Source organism: Pollicipes pollicipes, unplaced genomic scaffold, assembly GCF_011947565.3.
Source record: "Pollicipes pollicipes isolate AB1234 unplaced genomic scaffold, Ppol_2.1 Scaffold_194;HRSCAF=220_pilon_pilon_pilon, whole genome shotgun sequence".
Taxonomy (NCBI): domain Eukaryota; kingdom Metazoa; phylum Arthropoda; class Thecostraca; order Pollicipedomorpha; family Pollicipedidae; genus Pollicipes; species Pollicipes pollicipes.
This window is the reverse complement of record NW_023596023.1, coordinates 1-18564: the sequence shown is the minus strand read 5'-3', so window position 1 is coordinate 18564 and position 18564 is coordinate 1. Positions and strand designations below refer to the sequence as shown.

General features: G+C 54.2%; 1 protein-coding gene and 1 long non-coding RNA gene across 2 annotated transcripts; both read right to left on the bottom strand.

Moving 5' to 3' along the window:
* Window positions 1–808: 808 nt before the first annotated feature.
* Window positions 809–14453, bottom strand: LOC119096277 (dynein heavy chain 2, axonemal-like; the record flags this gene model as incomplete). Its single annotated transcript, XM_037219107.1, has 11 exons — window positions 14420–14453; window positions 12248–12443; window positions 11599–11746; window positions 11004–11204; window positions 7655–7782; window positions 6910–7044; window positions 6329–6427; window positions 4411–4544; window positions 3746–3859; window positions 2671–2855; window positions 809–974 (listed from the first exon to the last, which is right to left on the bottom strand). Coding segments are annotated over exons 2-11 (1479 nt in total), but the record flags the coding sequence as incomplete, so codon positions are not given.
* A 108-nt stretch (window positions 14454–14561) lies between these two features.
* Window positions 14562–15339, bottom strand: LOC119096287 (uncharacterized). Its single transcript, XR_005094044.1, has 3 exons — window positions 15237–15339; window positions 14984–15077; window positions 14562–14590 (listed from the first exon to the last, which is right to left on the bottom strand). It is a non-coding gene; the product is annotated as an uncharacterized LOC119096287 (long non-coding RNA).
* Window positions 15340–18564: the final 3225 nt, after the last annotated feature.

Genomic DNA, 18564 nt, shown 5'->3' with positions numbered 1-18564 from the left:
GTCTGAGACCATAGCTAACTTGCGAAACGAATCATTTTGCAAAACAAGGGGTAAGGCAGGTCGGAAATCATAATGATCTGCATAACGGAGCGGATGGTGCGCACTGCGGCAGGTCTGTACCAAACAAACAAGAATTCCGCTGAGGAAATACCATACGGTCCTCAAATGGTTATAACAAAAATTGGAGTACCTATCGTCGTAGGGAAAACCAACGTGATACGATCCAGCCGCGTGCATGCAGTGCACGATGAACCCAGCTTTGAACAGGATTTCTATCGACCATAGGACGGTTGAAAATATGTGCTACAAGCGCACGCCGTCGTGAGCATGAGGTCGATGAACTACTGAACTACTGAAGATGATGATTATCAAAGAAAATACACCAAGTAAATATTAGCTAATATACAAAATCCAGATGTGTCAGTGAGCGTAGGGGAGGGGGCGGGGCCCACCGATATTGACAAGCAGCTTCGTGGGCATCTGACCAAACAATGAATTACATGCTCGATGGTTACCCTATGTTAGGTTCTCTATGTGATCTCACTATCCGCATTCAAAAGCTCATCATTCAATACTGCATAACGGGCACAAGAGCACTCATGATGGTGAGTTTTGTAAGTGTGCGTAAATGTTCGATATTAAGCTAAGAAAAATGGTAAAATATCGGCAAACACGAAGTGCAAGATAGAGAATATACGGAGAACATTTAGACGTCAGACAGCGACATCCGTAACCAATAAGGATGCAATCAATTTGCAGCCGTAGTAAAGACATCAGATATTCCTATTGCTCAAGAGTGGCGGCTCACCTTTTCGATGGTCATTTCTTTCGTTGCGGACTGAGAGATGTTGTGTATCTCGTCCGCAAACTGGTCCATGCCCCATTCGAAGATGGTATCCATGGTTAGATCGACCTTCTCGTCGAACTCCCTGCGGCACCGTGTTATGGTCAGATCGACCTTCTCGTCGAACTCCCTGCGGCATCGTGTTATGGTCAGATCGACCTTCTCGTCGAACTCCCTGCTGCATCGTGTCTCTGTTTCACAAGTCTTGCAAGCAGCCATATATTACGTAAACATGAACATGAATATGACACGCCTTACAGACATTCTATCGCTCAGAAGACGCCGAGGGCAGTAGGGTTATTCTTGACCTTCCTGCTCGCGACGCTCGTAAGGTGAGATGGGACAGTTGCCTACCGGTGGGGACCCGGATCACCTTCTAAGGCACCATGGGCCAGATGTACCAAACAAAATTAAGTCAACGGCTGGGGACAGACCGGTGTGGGTCCATTTGCGCCGAAATCAAACGTCATTTCTATGTTGATGCTGCATATTTCATAAGGCCTTATTACCCACTGATGTACTTGAAATAACCTGCTCACTGATCAACAAGGGAGTAACCAAAGGCACCAAAGTTTTGGCTTCGGTTATGGCCAATAGGACACGTGTAAAACATCAAATATTGACCATAGCACGCCGATGTTGGTGGGTCATGGTTTCCATTGGGGCCATGAGCACCTCGAATAATTCGATTTGATTATCCGGTTCGATATCCGGTCCGGTGAGTGCGGCGCCCGCCCTTCTTGCCAGGGTAAAAGGCAGGCGACTCCATAAAGTCTTATATTCGCTCCGAGCAGCTTCGGTGAACTCGCAGTAGCATTCCAGCTATAGCGGTCGGTAGAATGTGGCAGAGACCGCTATCCTGCTCCACTCTCGACAGCATTAATCCAGGCACGTTCTTGGGGAGAAGATGCACATGTATGTAGAACAGGCAGGACGAGGGCGGGACCATGCAACTACAGACACAGCTTGATGTGCGATTCGGAGCGCGAAGTGCAAGTTCACATCAATCATCTGGGTCGACGAGAGGCTACGCATCCAGCTGCATGCTATCCTCCAGGCCAGCTCTCTGGCTATAGCATCGACTTAACCAAATTTGAGGCCGATTGCCATGGTATGGTGGAGCTGTTTGTTAACCAAATGTGAGGCCGTCTGCCATGGTATGGTGGAGCTGTTTGTTAACCAAATGTGAGGCCGACTGCTATGGTATGGTGGAGCTGTTCGTTACGCTTTAGCAATGGTAGCCGATACCGCCCGGTGCCGCTGTTCAGCCTGAGCGCACAAGCGAGGTGACGACCACCTGGCCGTCCTTGAGCTGGCTCTGTCATGCTGCTCCGTTTGTCGATGAGGAGCCGGATCTCCTCTCAATGTCGGGGCCGCAGTGCCACGCTCCTAACGTCACTGACGAGAAGCGGTCACCCCGGTCCAATCGGTTACCTGCCGATGAGGGAGCCGGATCTTCTCCCAGTGACGGGCCCCGCAGTGCCACGCTCCTAACGTCACTGACGAGAAGCGGCACCCCGGTCCATCGGTTACCTGCCGATGAGGAGTCGGATCTCCTCCCAGTGACGGGACCGCAGTGCCACGCTCCTAACGTCACTGACGAGAAGCGGCAACCCCGGTCCATCAGTTACCTGCCGAGTGAGGAGCCTGATCCCCTCCCAGGATCGGGCCGCAGTGTCACGCTCCTAACGTCACTGACGAGAGGCAGCACACCCCGGTCCATCGGTTACCTGCCGATGAGGAGCCGGATCTCCTCTCAGTGTCGGGCCGCAGTGTCACGCTCCTAACGTCACTGACGAGAGGCAGCACCCCGGTCCATCGGTTACCTGCCGATGAGGAGCCGGATCTCCTCCCAGTGACGGGGCCGCAGCGCCGCGTTCTTCAGGTCCATAATGAGTGGCAGCGCACGGCGGAAGGCGTCCACACGTGCCTTGCTCTGTTCGATGATGTCCCAGCCATTGTCACGGAACTCCTTCAGCTGTTTTGTAAAGCGCTTGTGCACGCTCGTGGCCTGGGGGGATGGAGCTGCATGGTGAGCATCCACTTACCAACCACCTCACGATAACCTTTTCCAATTCTCATGACGTATTTCCGCAGCACGCAGATAAGGAACCGTCCCGACCTTGGTCGGGCTCCCGGCCTAGATCGTAACGATTACTAGCTCCAACGCACAATGCTTACGACGCTAGAAACACTATATGACCACTAATACGAAAGTGTATATCATGTGCGGGGTGGACAAACCACTCCGATGCATGACCCCGAGGCATTGATGCACTCGCACAACGTCTGTGCCACACACAAGTATTCTTTTCGCGCGGCGGTTCAGTTCATTAGAAGTTTTTATGTATTAAACGGGCGCCCAGATCGCCGGCTCCGAGCGACGGGCACTCGGGTGGTGGGTCAATGTGCCCCCACCCCCCCCCCCCCCTGAGATCTCATACTGCAAATGCCAGGCATCGAATTCACAGTGAAGGGAGGCTTTGATGTGAATTTAATTGTGTCACATTCTGAGGCCCCAAGGTCTGAACTTTGTGTCATATAGGGCCAGACAACATCAAACTTCAGTTCGGTGTCAGATGTGCCGCAGACGTCCTATTGCAACCACCTTAATATGCCTTCCATTTTAATGCAACCACTTAAATATGGTAGTCTGCGTTTCCTCATCTGAATGCAAATGAAACTTTGGGTACGACGATGACGTGTAATTGCCCGGGACCAAAACGCAATTATTGGTATCAAAAACCCTACCGCCTAACTTTGATCTGTCGAGGTCAGTGAAGCATAGCAGCCAGTCATGTTTCAGCTCAGGACCACGATCACTCTAACCCCCCTGCCAGTACAGTGGGCGCAGCTTGACCTGGTTCTGTTCTCGTCGGACAGTGTAGTGCCGGACCGCACCTGGGAATCCAGCTCAATGGTGTCGAGCTCCTGGAACTTCAGCAGCTTCCACTGGCTCCAGGACTGCTCCCACTCGGCGGTCAGCGCCCACACGGAGTCTATCGCTTCCAGGTCCTGCCAGCAGACCACGGCTTCGCCGTCACACCACCTGTGACCACTGGGCCCGCGCCGACTGTAGCCCGCCATCGCAGGGACAGAGGAGCGGAGCGGGACATGCCAGCACCGCGAAACGCTGCTCACACGCTGATGATTAACTACGAAGGAGCGGCTCAGAGTATACAGCAATCGTTCGCAACACAGCACAGCAACACTGCCATTGTCTGCAAGCATGAAAACTACACAGCCAACTTATCACTAAAACACAAGAGTATCACACAACACAAGAGCTACCTCACAGCCGTCAAGGACTGTTCAGTGGCGAGGATGACCGAAAGTGCTTTATTGGTGCGGCGAAACTGCGGCGAGACAGCGTCTCCTAATTTGGCAGTGATTGATCCGAGTCAACGCCCCCAGCAGCCTTCAGTCTTACAGTTACAGTTCCAACACAAATACGCACGCACGTACGCGTATACACGCAGACATGCACGAATGCATGCGCACACACGCAGACGCACCCTCCCACGCACGCATGCATGTCAACACGCCAACAGTGCCGTTTGCGTTACCAAGTCGAATCGCTTCAGATCTTTGGAGAGTGCGTGCTCGATGTTGAAGATCTTAAGGCCGGCCTTGATCTCCAAGTCCTTTTCCTTGAACACGTCTGACTGAGCGCCATACTCGGCAATGCTCTCTCGGGCGGCTGGGGACACGCGAAGCCACGTTAGCGTGACAACACGCACCAGTGGGCGACGACCGGCAGGGCATGACCCCTGGGCCGGCCTTCCCCACCTGGGTGTCACAAGAGCTGGCTTTCCTGGGCTTTCCCTGCCCCGGCCGGTGCGGGATGCACTGGTGCTGTAGATACCGTCAAGGAGTCGCTGGGCGCCAATTAGCTCAATGGCTCATGCTCTGTGCTGCTTTATATATCACACATTGTATTCACGGGTGGGGTGAGTGATACTGAATGATATTTAAATCCTGGTCGCGCCCCACCCGCAAGTCACGGCTGCTTGCGCCACTGGGTCTGGTCGTTCTGACAACCACAGACGAACGGGAGGCATTCGGCCGCGACACGCGCTGTCCATCTATTTTGTACATTATTGCTTTCTTCTTTCCCTTTTTGTCTTCAAATTTATGACGTTTTGAGCCATTTTCTTGTTTGGATGACAGTCCCTGCCACTGAGGTTAGGTTTATGCTTTTTTTGCACGCGCTGCGGGATGGACCATAGTTCGGATTAAAATCACACATAAAATTATCGCCCATAGCTGACGCGGCGGAGACGGCGCGTGGGGGCCGTGGCGGTGACAGCGCTGTCGGTGGCCGCGGCTGTGGTAGGGGTGCGAGCCGTGGCGGTGACAGCGGGTGGGGGCCGTGGCGGTGACAGCGCTGTCGGTGGCCGCGGCTGTGGTAGCCACCGTGGTGGTGACAGTGGGTGGGGGCCGTGGCGGTGGCAGCGCTGTCGGTGGCCGCGGCTGTTCAAATCCTCACATCATGTGTGAAACGATATCAACACAGGTAACCACAATTTCAGCACCGTGCTCAAAGCCATCGGAAATAAGCCCAGCAAAGCCTCAGGGTGACGGGCTATGGAGCCTCTCCTTCATACGGCGGGCAATGAACAGACATTTTGCAAAAAAAAAAAGTACAAACGTTCCATCGCATTCACGTCTGGCGCAAGGTTAAAGAGGAAAATGGATAACAAATGCTGATTCAGTCGTCATGTTTGAGTACTTCAGTCAAAATATAAATGCTTTGCCATTGCTACAATCTTAACTAGATGTCGTAATCCAAACTATGGATGGTCAAGTAAAGTATTTGCATAGGATTATGGGTCTACATATGTGACACTAGGCAACGAGGCCACTCCACTGGTATTAGTGCGAATGGAGGAAATAAATATTAAAAGCAGAGAGTGAACAATTTTTGTCAAGTTTCGCGATGTATGACTCATGCGCTACAGGGCGTTCTGCGATTTCACAGACATGCTCGAGGCTATAACCCGTGAACACTCCATCTTGTCAAGCTACAATGGTCAGAAACAGGATAGCCCCACCATCACGTCATGGCACCAACTTTCGCCTACAATTTAAGGAATTGGCGTTAAGTCAACATCCTTAGTTCCGCGCCGAGCACACCCGTGTAAGAATGTCATCGTGCCTCATGAGCACACACACATCCCTGACTGCACATGATTGACCTGATCAGTCCCCGCTCACCGCCACGTGCGCACTTGCATCGTGTGCCAGTTGGGCCTCGACGCGTCATTCGGTTCGACTTGCAAAGGCTGCCGATTGTAGACACCGCACGAGATTGCCCTACGTAAACACAAAATCTCATATCTCCAATTAAAGGCTTGCTCTGCCATTGGTAAATGATGGAGCTACGCGGCATCGAAGAAGCAACATCGTTGATGACAACACTTCTGAGCAATTGTGGCCTCTTATTATGATATGCTGTGGCGTCTGTACGCCTTCAGCACTCACCAGGGACCTCCCACGCGTCTGTAAACGGACCCTTCTGCTTGAACTCAGCAATGAAATTGGATATGTTCTTCTTCAGATCATTAGCGTCGGCCAGAAGACCTGTCAAAAGAGAAGAGATGTTACCAGATCACTAACAGACACCCCCAAGGAACGGTACTTAACTGTTGTTACTGTTCTTCATAGGGCGAGGCGTGCTGCAACATTACGCAACGGTGCATTGCATGCTATCGTGGTCTTACACAGCTCCCTTTCCGAGGACCGTTACATTGAAGGAAGATCGGATAAGTCTGCTATGCCTAAGACGTGCAGGGGTATTCGCCACGGACTGACCAGACACTAAACAAACCTGGCTCGGGTCCACGGCCGTTCAGCCCGGGCTGTTCATTTGAATGGAACAGGGGATTAGGGTCCGGCTCGGGCCGCCCACCGCAACAACATAAACCCAGCAATACCCTGCTGGTGTGTGGCTGGATGTTGGTTTTGGCTTCTTTGCTGGTATGAGTAATGTGAAACATGCACTTCAATGGGCATACTATAATGTGAGACGTGAAGTAGTCACGGCAGCGTGGCCGTCCGCGCACCTGTCCGGAACCTGTCCTTGTGCTGCTCCAACGTGTCGGCGGTCTCGAGGAGCAGGTCACAGTAGGCCTCCCAGACTGGCGGCAGGCGTCGTAGGTCCTCCAGCACTGCCTCATCTACGGCTACCTCGTACTTGTCTGCGGCATATCACAACATCCAGTCAAGTCATCAGCCATCATTGCCGTGATTCAAATGCTACTGTAACGCAACTAATTAGATTAATCAACACCTTTTGAGTGGACGAATTTGTAAAGATAATACATTTGCTGATGCATAGTGTTTATCAGATGAACAATGCGATTTATCAGCAATACGACCGTGCCATGTCGCCATTCACACTGGTCACAATAAAGCAAAATATCAAAAGAAAATTGCTACCTACGCTTCGAACCCCGATTGGTATGTATATCGCAAGACTTGGTTCCGTTAATAATATTGGATTGCTTTTGTAAAGTCATACGTTTACGTGCTCAACGTTATGACAACAAATGTGCATTTGCCGGTGTAATTACATACAGCACGACATCAAGTTGGAGATGTTGTGAGCATGGCGAGTATTCCTGAAGTTAGTTTCGTGATATCGCGTTAATAGCTCCGATTATACAATAATCAGATTATACTCGGTTTTCGGAAAAGTATAAAAAGGAAGTGACATCTATAAAGGAAACGATGCTTTTAGTCGTCGCAAAAGCAGCCCTTAACATCATGGATGATCCTCGACAGCCCGACGGGGCTGGGCGCGCGTACCAAGAACAACAAACTGTTCCTCCGTGGTGGGGAACGTCTTCTCCAGTTCTGGCCGCTCGTGCAGCAGTCGCTCATGCAGGTTGATACTCTCCTGCAGCTCCACTAGGCTCTGCGGTACGTACTTCATCCTGGCCGAAAGAGCGAGGGATGTCAGCGTCGCCCAGGGACCGGGGGCGTCACGGACGCGCCCTCAGGACTCACTACAGCTAGAGCCGTCCCTGTCATCTCAACAGCCCGTGTCACGGCGCGCCCTCAGTACTCACTACAGCCAGAGCCGTCCCGGTCATCTCAATAGTCCGTGTCACGGACGCGCCCTCAGGACTCACTACAGCTAGAGCCGTCCCTGTCATCTCAACAGTCCGTGTCACGGACGCGCCCTCAGGACTCACTACAGCCAGAGCCGTCCCGGTCATCTCAACAGTCCGTGTCACGGACGCGCCCTCAGGACTCACTACAGCTAGAGCCGTCCCGGTCATCTCAACAGTCCGTGTCACGGACGCGCCCTCAGTACTCACTACAGCGAGAGCCGTCCCGGTCATCTCAACAGTCCGTGTCACGGACGCGCCCTCAGGACTCACTACAGCCAGCGCCGTCCCGGTCATCTCAACAGTCCGTGTCACGGGCGCGCCCTCAGGACTCACTACAGCCAGAGCCGTCCCGGTCATCTCAACAATCCGTGTCACGGACGCGCCCTCAGGACTCACTACAGCCAGAGCCGTCCCGGTCATCTCAACAATCCGTGTCACGGACGCGCCCTCAGGACTCACTACAGCTAGAGCCGTCCCGGTCATCTCAACAATCCGTGTCACGGACGCGCCCTCAGGACTCACTACAGCCAGAGCCGTCCCGGTCATCTCAACAGTCCGTGTCACGGACGCGCCCTCAGGGCTCACTACAGCCAGCGCCGTCCCGGTCATCTCAACAGTCCGTGTCACAGACACGGCCTCAGGACTCACTACAGCCAGAGCCGTCCCGGCCATCTCAACAGTCCGTGTCACGGACGCGCCCTCAGGACTCACTACAGCTAGAGCCGTCCCGGTCATCTCAACAGTCCGTGTCACAGACACGGCCTCAGGACTCACTACAGCCAGAGCCGTCCTGGTCATCTCAACAGTCCGTGTCACGGACGCGCCCTCAGGACTCACTACAGCCAGAGCCGTCCTGGTCATCTCAACAGTCCGTGTCACGGACGCGCCCTCAGGACTCACTACAGCCAGAGCCGTCCTGGTCATCTCAACAGTCCGTGTCACAGACACGGCCTCAGGACTCACTACAGCTAGAGCCGTCCTGGTCATCTCAACAGTCCGTGTCACAGACACGGCCTCAGGACTCACTACAGCTAGAGCCGTCCTGGACATCTCAACAGTCCGTGTCACAGACACGGCCTCAGGACTCACTACAGCTAGAGCCGTCCCGGTCATCTCAACAGTCCGTGTCACAGACACGGCCTCAGGACTCACTACAGCCAGAGCCGTCCCGGTCATCTCAACAGTCCGTGTCACGGACGCGCCCTCAGGACTCACTACAGCCAGAGCCGTCCTGGTCATCTCAACAGTCCGTGTCACGGGCGCGCCCTCAGGACTCACTACAGCCAGCGCCGTCCCGGTCATCTCAACAGTCCGTGTCACAGACACGGCCTCAGGACTCACTACAGCCAGAGCCGTCCTGGTCATCTCAACAGTCCGTGTCACGGGCGCGCCCTCAGGACTCACTACAGCCAGCGCCGTCCCGGTCATCTCAACAGTCCGTGTCACAGACACGGCCTCAGGACTCACTACAGCCAGAGCCGTCCTGGTCATCTCAACAATCCGTGTCACGGGCGCGGCCTCAGGACTCACTACAGCCAGAGCCGTCCCGGTCATCTCAACAGTCCGTGTCACGGACGCGCCCTCAGGACTCACTACAGCCAGAGCCGTCCTGGTCATCTCAACAATCCGTGTCACGGGCGCGGCCTCAGGACTCACTACAGCCAGAGCCGTCCTGGTCATCTCAACAATCCGTGTCACGGGCGCGGCCTCAGGACTCACTACAGCCAGAGCCGTCCTGGTCATCTCAACAATCCGTGTCACGGGCGCGGCCTCAGGACTCACTACAGCCAGAGCCGTCCTGGTCATCTCAACAATCCGTGTCACGGGCGCGGCCTCAGGACTCACTACAGCCAGAGCCGTCCCGGTCATCTCAACAATCCGTGTCACGGGCGCGGCCTCAGGACTCACTACAGCCAGAGCCGTCCCGGTCATCTCAACAATCCGTGTCACGGGCGCGGCCTCAGGACTCACTACAGCCAGAGCCGTCCTGGTCATCTCAACAATCCGTGTCACGGACGCGCCCTCAGGACTCACTACAGCCAGAGCCGTCCTGGTCATCTCAACAATCCGTGTCACGGGCGCGGCCCTCAGGACTCACTACAGCCAGAGCCGTCCCGGTCATCTCAACAGTCCGTGTCACGGACGCGGCCTCAGGACTCACTACAGCCAGAGCCGTCCTGGTCATCTCAACAGTCCGTGTCACGGGCGCGCCCTCAGGACTCACTACAGCCAGAGCCGTCCCGGTCATCTCAACAGTCCGTGTCACGGACGCGCCCTCAGGACTCACTACAGCCAGCGCCGTCCCGGTCATCTCAACAGTCCGTGTCACGGACGCGCCCTCAGGACTCACTACAGCCAGAGCCGTCCCGGTCATCTCAACAGTCCGTGTCACGGACGCGCCCTCAGGACTCACTACAGCCAGCGCCGTCCCGGTCATCTTAACAGTCCGTGTCACGGACGCGCCCTCAGGACTCACTACAGCCAGAGCCGTCCCGGTCATCTCAACAATCCGTGTCACGGGCGCGGCCTCAGGACTCACTACAGCCAGAGCCGTCCCGGTCATCTCAACAATCCGTGCCACGGGCGCGGCCTCAGGACTTACTACAGCCAGAGCCGTCCCGGTCATCTCAACAATCCGTGTCACGGGCGCGGCCTCAGGACTCACTACAGCCAGAGCCGTCCCGGTCATCTCAACAATCCGTGTCACGGGCGCGGCCTCAGGACTTACTACAGCCAGAGCCGTCCCGGTCATCTCAACAATCCGCTGACATCTGCATACCCGCCTTCACTGCACAGCATTGCCGATGACGTACTGATGCGCCTGTCCTCACCCGGCGGTGTTGTCGACGATGTACTGATGCACCTGTCCTCACCCGGCGGTGTTGTCGATGATGCACTGATGGACCTGTCCTCACCCGGTGGCGTTGTCGACGATGTACTGATGCGTCTGTCCTCACCCGGCGGTGCTGTCGACGATGTACTGATGCACCTGTCCTCACCCGGCGATGTTGTCGATGGTGCACTGATGCACCTGTCCTCACCCGGCGGTATTGTCGACGATGTACTGATGCACCTCGACCAGTCTGTCGGAAGCGATCTGCCGCAGCAGCTCCGTCAGCTTCTCCTGCCACTCGGTGCAGTGACACACGATGGCGTGCTTCAGACCGGCGCAGTCCAGCAGCGTAAATTGACTGCCCACGATCGTGTCCTGCATCTGCACATTGTTCGCAACCTCAGAGTACCTGTGCCACCCAATGAGAACGAAGGTTACGAAGACCGATACAAATTGTAACACACGGGTGAAAATGAGATCGCATGAAAATGATGTATAAAATGTGCTGCCATGTCAATGTAATGATACCCAAGCCAAAAAGTACAAACAAGGCTGCAGGACAAGTGGGCTTTACTTGAACAAAAGTGGTGTATGAGATTGGGTAGCTCGTTAGAGCTGCGTTGGAACTGCGTCATTAAACTCTTCTGAACGAAGCATTTCACGGGTCAGATGAGTTCAAAGATGATAAGAAAATTAAAGTTAATGTATGCCGGTAGCCTCTTTGTGTACACTTACACACGCGCTGGGGGTATCGGGGTGCTCTCGGTTACCGGGCCCGCCGGTTGCTGTTGGCAGGCACTGACCTGGCGATGTCGCTGTCGAAGGCCGCTACAGTCGGGTTCATGCGATGGTAGCGCTTGATGAACAGGTCTTTGTCCATCTCCCATATGTCGCGGAACGTGTCCCAGGTCTTCAGGTAATTTTGCAGCTGGACAGCAGCCACGGCCATGCCTGGCGAGCCCAACCCGTGTGAAGATGGCACTTGTGATGGCACAACCCGTGTGAAGATGAGAACTACGGCACTTAGTCGACAGCCGAGGCTCCCGGGGACCGCGTACACTGCAATAACATTTTTCCTGTGCCACTGCTCGTCTCAATTTGTTATTTTCAGGATAAGTCGGATCCAAGTTGTATACCTATTTCATTGGTCGATTATTGCGTGGGAAAGAATTTCTAGCTCACCAAACATGCATCACAGTCAGCCCATAATAACCGAAATTCATCCCAAATATCTGACGCATCCCCTTAGGAAACGCCAGGCCACGTTCAATGACGCGGAAGCAGGCCGGCAATATGCCAGCTTCGCAGTGAACCTCCAGACTGTCAATGCCACGCTATGAGACAAACCTGGATGTCAGCCAACCAGCAGAAGACAATGTGCTCAACACGCCCGCCAACAATGAGTGCAGCGGCTGACGGCGGTCGGCGCCGCGGGGCTGGCATGACACGCACCGTTGTTGATGGCCATCTGGACCTTGTTGGCGTCCTCGTCAGTCATGATGATGGAGTTGGTCGCCTGCGGCGGGTTGCGGTCCTCGTGGCCCAGCATCCCAGGGATGTGCTGCCACGACTCAAATTCGGCGGCGATCAGCTGGATGTACGAGCAGAACAGCTCGGCCATTTCCGCCACGCTGGGCTCCAGCTCGATCTGCCGCGCAGCATACTCCAGCACTGCCGCGGCCCACAAATGGGGACGCTCGCGCGCCAGTCGGTATAGAGCTCACCCAGCACGTCAATAGTCGTCAAGCCGGTCATTTGGCAACACCACGTTCCCAGTATGAAACACGGGTATGGCAGTAAGCCTTCACAACACTTCATGTTTGAGCGCACGTACCATTTTACAACAGCAAAAACGCGGCCGTCCGCTAGCACGGAACATGAGTGTTTAACCAGCTTGCTGCACGTTGTATTTCGATTGACGTTGACTCGCATCCTTATACGGCCTGCCTGTAGCGGTCGCTCGGTGGTACGCGCCCACGGTTGTGTGCAGGGAGGGGGAGGCATCAATTGCAATAATCCCCAGACGAATTGCCACCAATGTGATACCGTAAAAGTCACTGCATTCCGAGAAAGCCCTTGATTGAAAAGCTGGCCGAGTTCGAACCAACATACAAGCAAGCTAAAATAAACGGAGCTGCGCATGTCAGGGTAGGATATCGTGCAAAATATGCGTACCGCGTGTGCGTCAGCTGTTGCACTTTTATTCATGCGCATTGTGCTTCCCACTGTGTTGGACGTTGGACTGGTGATCTGCAGGCTCAACATATTGTTATTGTGTGCTGATTAATGTGTGAGCCGTGACAAACTATTCATACTATAGCGACCATTTTACAGGACATAATCTGTGATGTTATTACCGGCCTCCAGATCAAAATGCACTTACACTGAATGAAACTGCCCGCACTACGAACCGCCGTTTGAATCAATCAAATCTGGATGTGTTACCAAGGCACCAAGCAAACAGATCCCTCCGCCAAGTGCCTACCCCTTCCCCTTCCAAGCGATTTGTAAGAGTAGCAATGCCCAAGGGTCTGCCCGGTTACCTCCTTTCGTATCGTGAGGGTTCCTACCACCCCACTAAAAACACTTAGCCGAACGCCTGAGTACCTTGAAGTGTCCGAGCTCAGTGAAGGGAGGCATCTGTTATTCCGTATGCGTGATAAGGTGCTGTATTTATAGGCCCTGTATGCATCGACATGTCTGCTGCCTTACACCGGCTGTTTTCCATGTCGAGATTCTGCAGTATTATGCAACTGCGGCCGGTCGCGCCCTATAAATAGGCACGCTACATTCTGCATCGGTGCCCGTGGGACAGTTTCCTGCAATCATCGCTGGGCTAAGCGGGTCCCGGCCCATGGAATTCTTGGGCAAAATGGACCATTTTGTGTGCTGACTTCCAAAAAATGGCATTAAAACAGAAATGAACCTATTAACATTGGAAGCATGGTTACATCGGTGGGATAAGCTGAGCTACAGCTCCATTACTTCCTCATTGCGATTACGTGAAAGAAAAGGCGTCACACTTTGTGATCGTCATCTAAACATGCGTGGTTGATATTTAAAACAAGATATATATACACGCTAAATATCCGGGGTACGCTAATATTGGAAGCCAATACTAGCGTACCCCAAATATTGGCAGTACGCTAATACTGGAAGCCATTGCCTTATTGGCAATTTCAAATTCGCGCTAACTTAAACTAAATGTGTTCATGCAGTTTCCTTAAGCCGCAAGATGTTGATTGGGAGAATGAGCTGTTGGTGGCTTTTTTCCTGGAAGCTGCAAACTAGTGTTCAACAAAAATGACTGTAATAAGTGACAATTACGCATTCTACGCGTGCAAGCCCAGCCCAATCTGCCCCGATCGTTGTGCATTTCTTATCATTTGAGGAATCAATTGAACATGTTGGTTTTTCACGTCAGTCCCACTTATTAAGTGTGAAGCATCCTACCACAGCTGTTAAAACCCCAGACGAGAGGTGGGCTACAATGCTCACGAGCATGGCAGATACGAATATGACGACGAAATCAAAACCGAAGTGACACAGCGCCTGCGCCGCCGTCGGGCCCGATCTGCAGAAGCCCCGCCGGGTAATGGGGACCCAGGCGGCCTCCAGACCGACCTTGTTCTCCACCAGCAGAACCTTGACGCTGAGGAGCGCCACCGACCCCGACTTGCTGTCCACGTTGATTATCTTGCTGAGCGCTGTCAGAGACTTCTGCACGTTGTGCCGGATCGATTCCAGTAGGGCCAGGCTGATGCGTCCCAGGTACTTGCCCCAATGCTGGATGACCTGGGCGGACACGCGTGGATTATCTTGACGAGCTGGATACCGCTCAAGGTTTCCATGTACGAGGTGGAAGTCAGGAGACAAGTGAAACAAATGGGAGATCAACAGGAAGCTGAAAAAGATGCACGTGGACCTCTGACAAGAACTTATGGCACATGTGCAAACAAGCTCGCGCCGCGTTGCTGACAGGTGTGGCGCAGCGCCGCTGGAGCTCGGATGCTGACAGCATCGCGGTGGTATTATGATGGGTACGTTCCCGTTCTGTGTACCCCTCTACGTTGCTGACACAAAAGGTAAGCAGTTATATCTGTGTTGGTATTTGGCCGTCAATCATTGCACCTGGCGTAGCAGCTAACTCGCAGGACGTCGGTAGGCTGTCTCCATCAAATATCTTACGGTTTGCGAGTCGTTCTTGAAGTACTCGAACATTGTGCTAAGAATCTCTATGATCTCCTGTTGCACCTGTTTAAGTAGCTCCAAGGTCTTCTTCCTGAAAAAAATACGTGTGACCAACATTACGACTCGCGTTGCAGTACTTCGTTTCCCTACGGCCAAGCCTGCATCAACGGCTCAACCAACACACCGACCATGCCCTGATTTACAGACTAAGACATCCTGGGTCGGCAGCACTAGCAAATGCGCCCATCACCTGTGCTCCGCCTGCGTCTCCTGAAGCTCCGTGAAGGTGTACACGCGGTTGGTGTCGATGTCGACGAGCCAGGACTCCGCCACCGCCATGCACTTCTCCATGATCTGCCGGTTGGCTAGTTTGTAGTGGTCGACGATGCGCTGCACCTGAGGACGAGGCGATCGCCTGCCGTTAGAAGCTTCGTCTCACGCCAAGCCGCGGAAGGCACATCAGGGTGCTGTGTGCGTGCGCGTGTCCTGTGTTTGTAGTGTCCTGTGTGCGTGCGCGTGTGCGTGTGTGCGTGTGGAGTGGTGTGGTTGTGGGTGTGGGTGTGGGTGTGGGTGTGGGTTGTGGGTGTGGGTGTGGGTGTGGGTGTGGGTGTGGGTGTGGGTGTGGGTGTGGGTGTGGGTGTGGGTGTGGGTGTGGGTGTGGGTGTGGGTGTGGGTGTGGGTGTGGGTGTGGGTGTAGGTGGGTGTGTGGGTGTGGGTGTGTGGATGCGTGGGTGTGGGTGTGTGGGTGTGTACGTATGGGTGTGGCAGCGTGTGTGATAATGTGGTGGTGTACGCGTACACGTACGTCTACGCATACGCGTACACGTACTTACGCGTAAGTACGTGTAGGGACGCATACGCGTTTGCGTAAACGCACGCGGACACCACCACGCGCACTGTCGTATCGCGTACGACAAGACAGGACGCGACAGTGTGGTGGTGTAACGGCGTACGCGCATACGTATACGCGTACACGTACTTACGCGTAAGCACGTGTAAGGACGCATACGCGTTTGCGTAAACGCACGTGTACACCACCACACTGTCACGTACTGTCATGTCGTACGCGTAAGTACGTGTAAGTACGTATAATCGTTTGCGTAAACGTGAGCGAAGTACGTGCAAGCGTATGCGAAGGACGTGCACGCGTATGTGTAAGTAGGTGTGCACGTAGCGTATCCAAGGGGAGACGCTTAGGTACGTGTGCGCGTGCGTAAGTAGATAGATGCGTGCGTGAGTGCATGTGCATGTCCGTATGCATGCTCGTGTACGCGTGTGCGTGTGTGCATGAGTGTGGGTGCATGTGTGCGTGTGCGTGTACGTAAGCGTCGGCGCGGTCGTGGATGTGTATGTGCGTAAGAGTGTAGGTGTGGGTGTAAGTCTAGGGGTGAGGCGGGTTGTGGGCGCGGTTGTTCAGGTGGCGTTGGCGTGAGTACGCATGCTGGACGGCTGGCTGTGGTTGAGGGTGTGGATGCGGCTCGGTGATTGAGTGGGAGGACGTGCGTGTGAGCGACATGTTTTACCTTGGCCGCGCCTTGCCGGGACTCTTTAATAAAGGCCTTCCGCCGCACCCTTGCCGGTCCACAGCAGCTTGCTGAAGCCTGGCGCCAGCTTTCGGCTCAGGAAGCTGATGCGATCACGAAAAAGTAGTCTCTCATCTTGCGACAGCGCTGGAAGAGCCAAAAAGAGTGCGTTGAGTTGGCTGAATGGCACAGAGCTGCTGGAGGGTAACTGTATGCGAATCATCCGTCTCCGTCTCTGTCTCCGTATATCTTGCCTCCGTCCTTGTCTCCGTCCTTGTCTCCGTCCTTGTCTCCGTCCCTGTCCTCGTCTCCTTCTGCGGAAAGTCCCCCCCCATGAACGAATGGCGCGGACTTCGGGACATGACTTGCCTCAGCAGAAAGCTGGGCGCAGCAACTCACAAGCGACGATGTGGTTAGAAGTCGCGGCAGAGCAGCCCGACGGCCTCGCGCAGGTGGCGCATCTCTTCGCGACGCCGGAAGACGTCATGACACTGCGGCGGAATCTCCATGTTGAGCCGCTCCCAATAGAACACCTCCTGGAACAGCTTGAGCAGGTACCTGGTGGCACCAGGTACCATCAGCCCGACCACATCAGTCTGCAACAGCGGCGACCGGGCCGGCTGCCTTCTGTAAGCACGGCATTGTGATGCGAGGGGTCTTCAGAAGATGACCTGAAACGCACCTGACTATGACGCCACAGCCAATAAGCGTCCCAGTCTCTGGGTCGAAACCGGTCATGCACTGCGACAGCACACATTCAGTGAAAAACACACGTCGCAACGTGTAGCGTACTCTTAAGATGATGATGATGATTGGGGGTTTTATGGCGGCGTCGACTTCTTAGGGTCATCTTGAGCCCAAGCGTACTCTTAACTTCGAATAGTTTGCTTTGCAGCTACCAGGGTGACTAGTTATCGCGCCGTCCACACAGTGGTGCGCCTCCTGGCAGCGCAGTGCTGACCGGTCGAAGTTGGGTTCAATGCAGCCCAGCGCGCTCCAGACCTCTGGTGAGCAGCGGCTGGTCCGCCGCTGCAAGCGGGGCCGGCTCAACTGAGCTCGACCAGTCGGCGTGCGTCTTGGTGATGACATCGGCCGCGGCCAGGCTCAGCTGACGGTGCTGCTCCTTCGTCTCGTCGCCGATGCCGATCTTGGGCAGCCACGGCGCCGACTGGATCGCCTGTGGAACACGATGACGGTGTTGCGTTACCGACGCTGGACCACACTCACGACCACAACCACCGACTGGAGACGACGACTTGCACCGCCATCTTTCAGCACTCGGCTCTTTGCTCTTTACGGTAGTTGCTAACGATCTCAGCCTTCTGCCTCTGGAGCAATGCCATACAGGGCTTTTCATTGGACTAGCATTTTCAAATATCCGCTAAAAGCAAACATTGCAAGCAAATCACATGGACATGTGTGCTCATGTCCCACAAAGTGAGATATTTTAGTTGTTAAGTAAAAGTCACGATAAATACCAGTCGGTTGCTGGTAATCGCAAATGTCTGTCACATAAAAATGTGTGCACCTGTTGTACAAAGTGAGACACTGTAGTTGATAGGTAAAAGTCACGGTAAATCACAGTCGGGTCACAGCCGGTTGCTGGTAATCCAGAATGTCTGTGAGTATCCCGTCCGAGGACAACGTAAAGATTCGCCTTACACGACCGAGCACGAGGCATGGATAATGTGGAATCTGCTGCGACGTGGAACGTCACTGTAGTGCGCCAAAAGTTGCTGGACCTCAGGTCACGAGTGGTGGGCGATCTCCTTTCAGTGACGAGCCGGTCGCGTGTTTGCGTGGGTTTTCTGAGCCTTATTTGGAGCGCATGAAGCCCATCCCACTGGCACCAATGATAAGATCCGTTAGCAGCCCTGTGGCTAGTGCTCCGCGGAGTGGTGAGTGGCATCTCTACACCCCCACGCTGGCGCGCTCCTTACTGCCAGCCACATTGTTAACGGTCAACACCTCCAGGTGATTCCTTGAACAGTGAGAGGTTCGACGATATAATGATTGAGCTGATGAGAAGTGGTTCTACTTGATGCAAACCCCTAA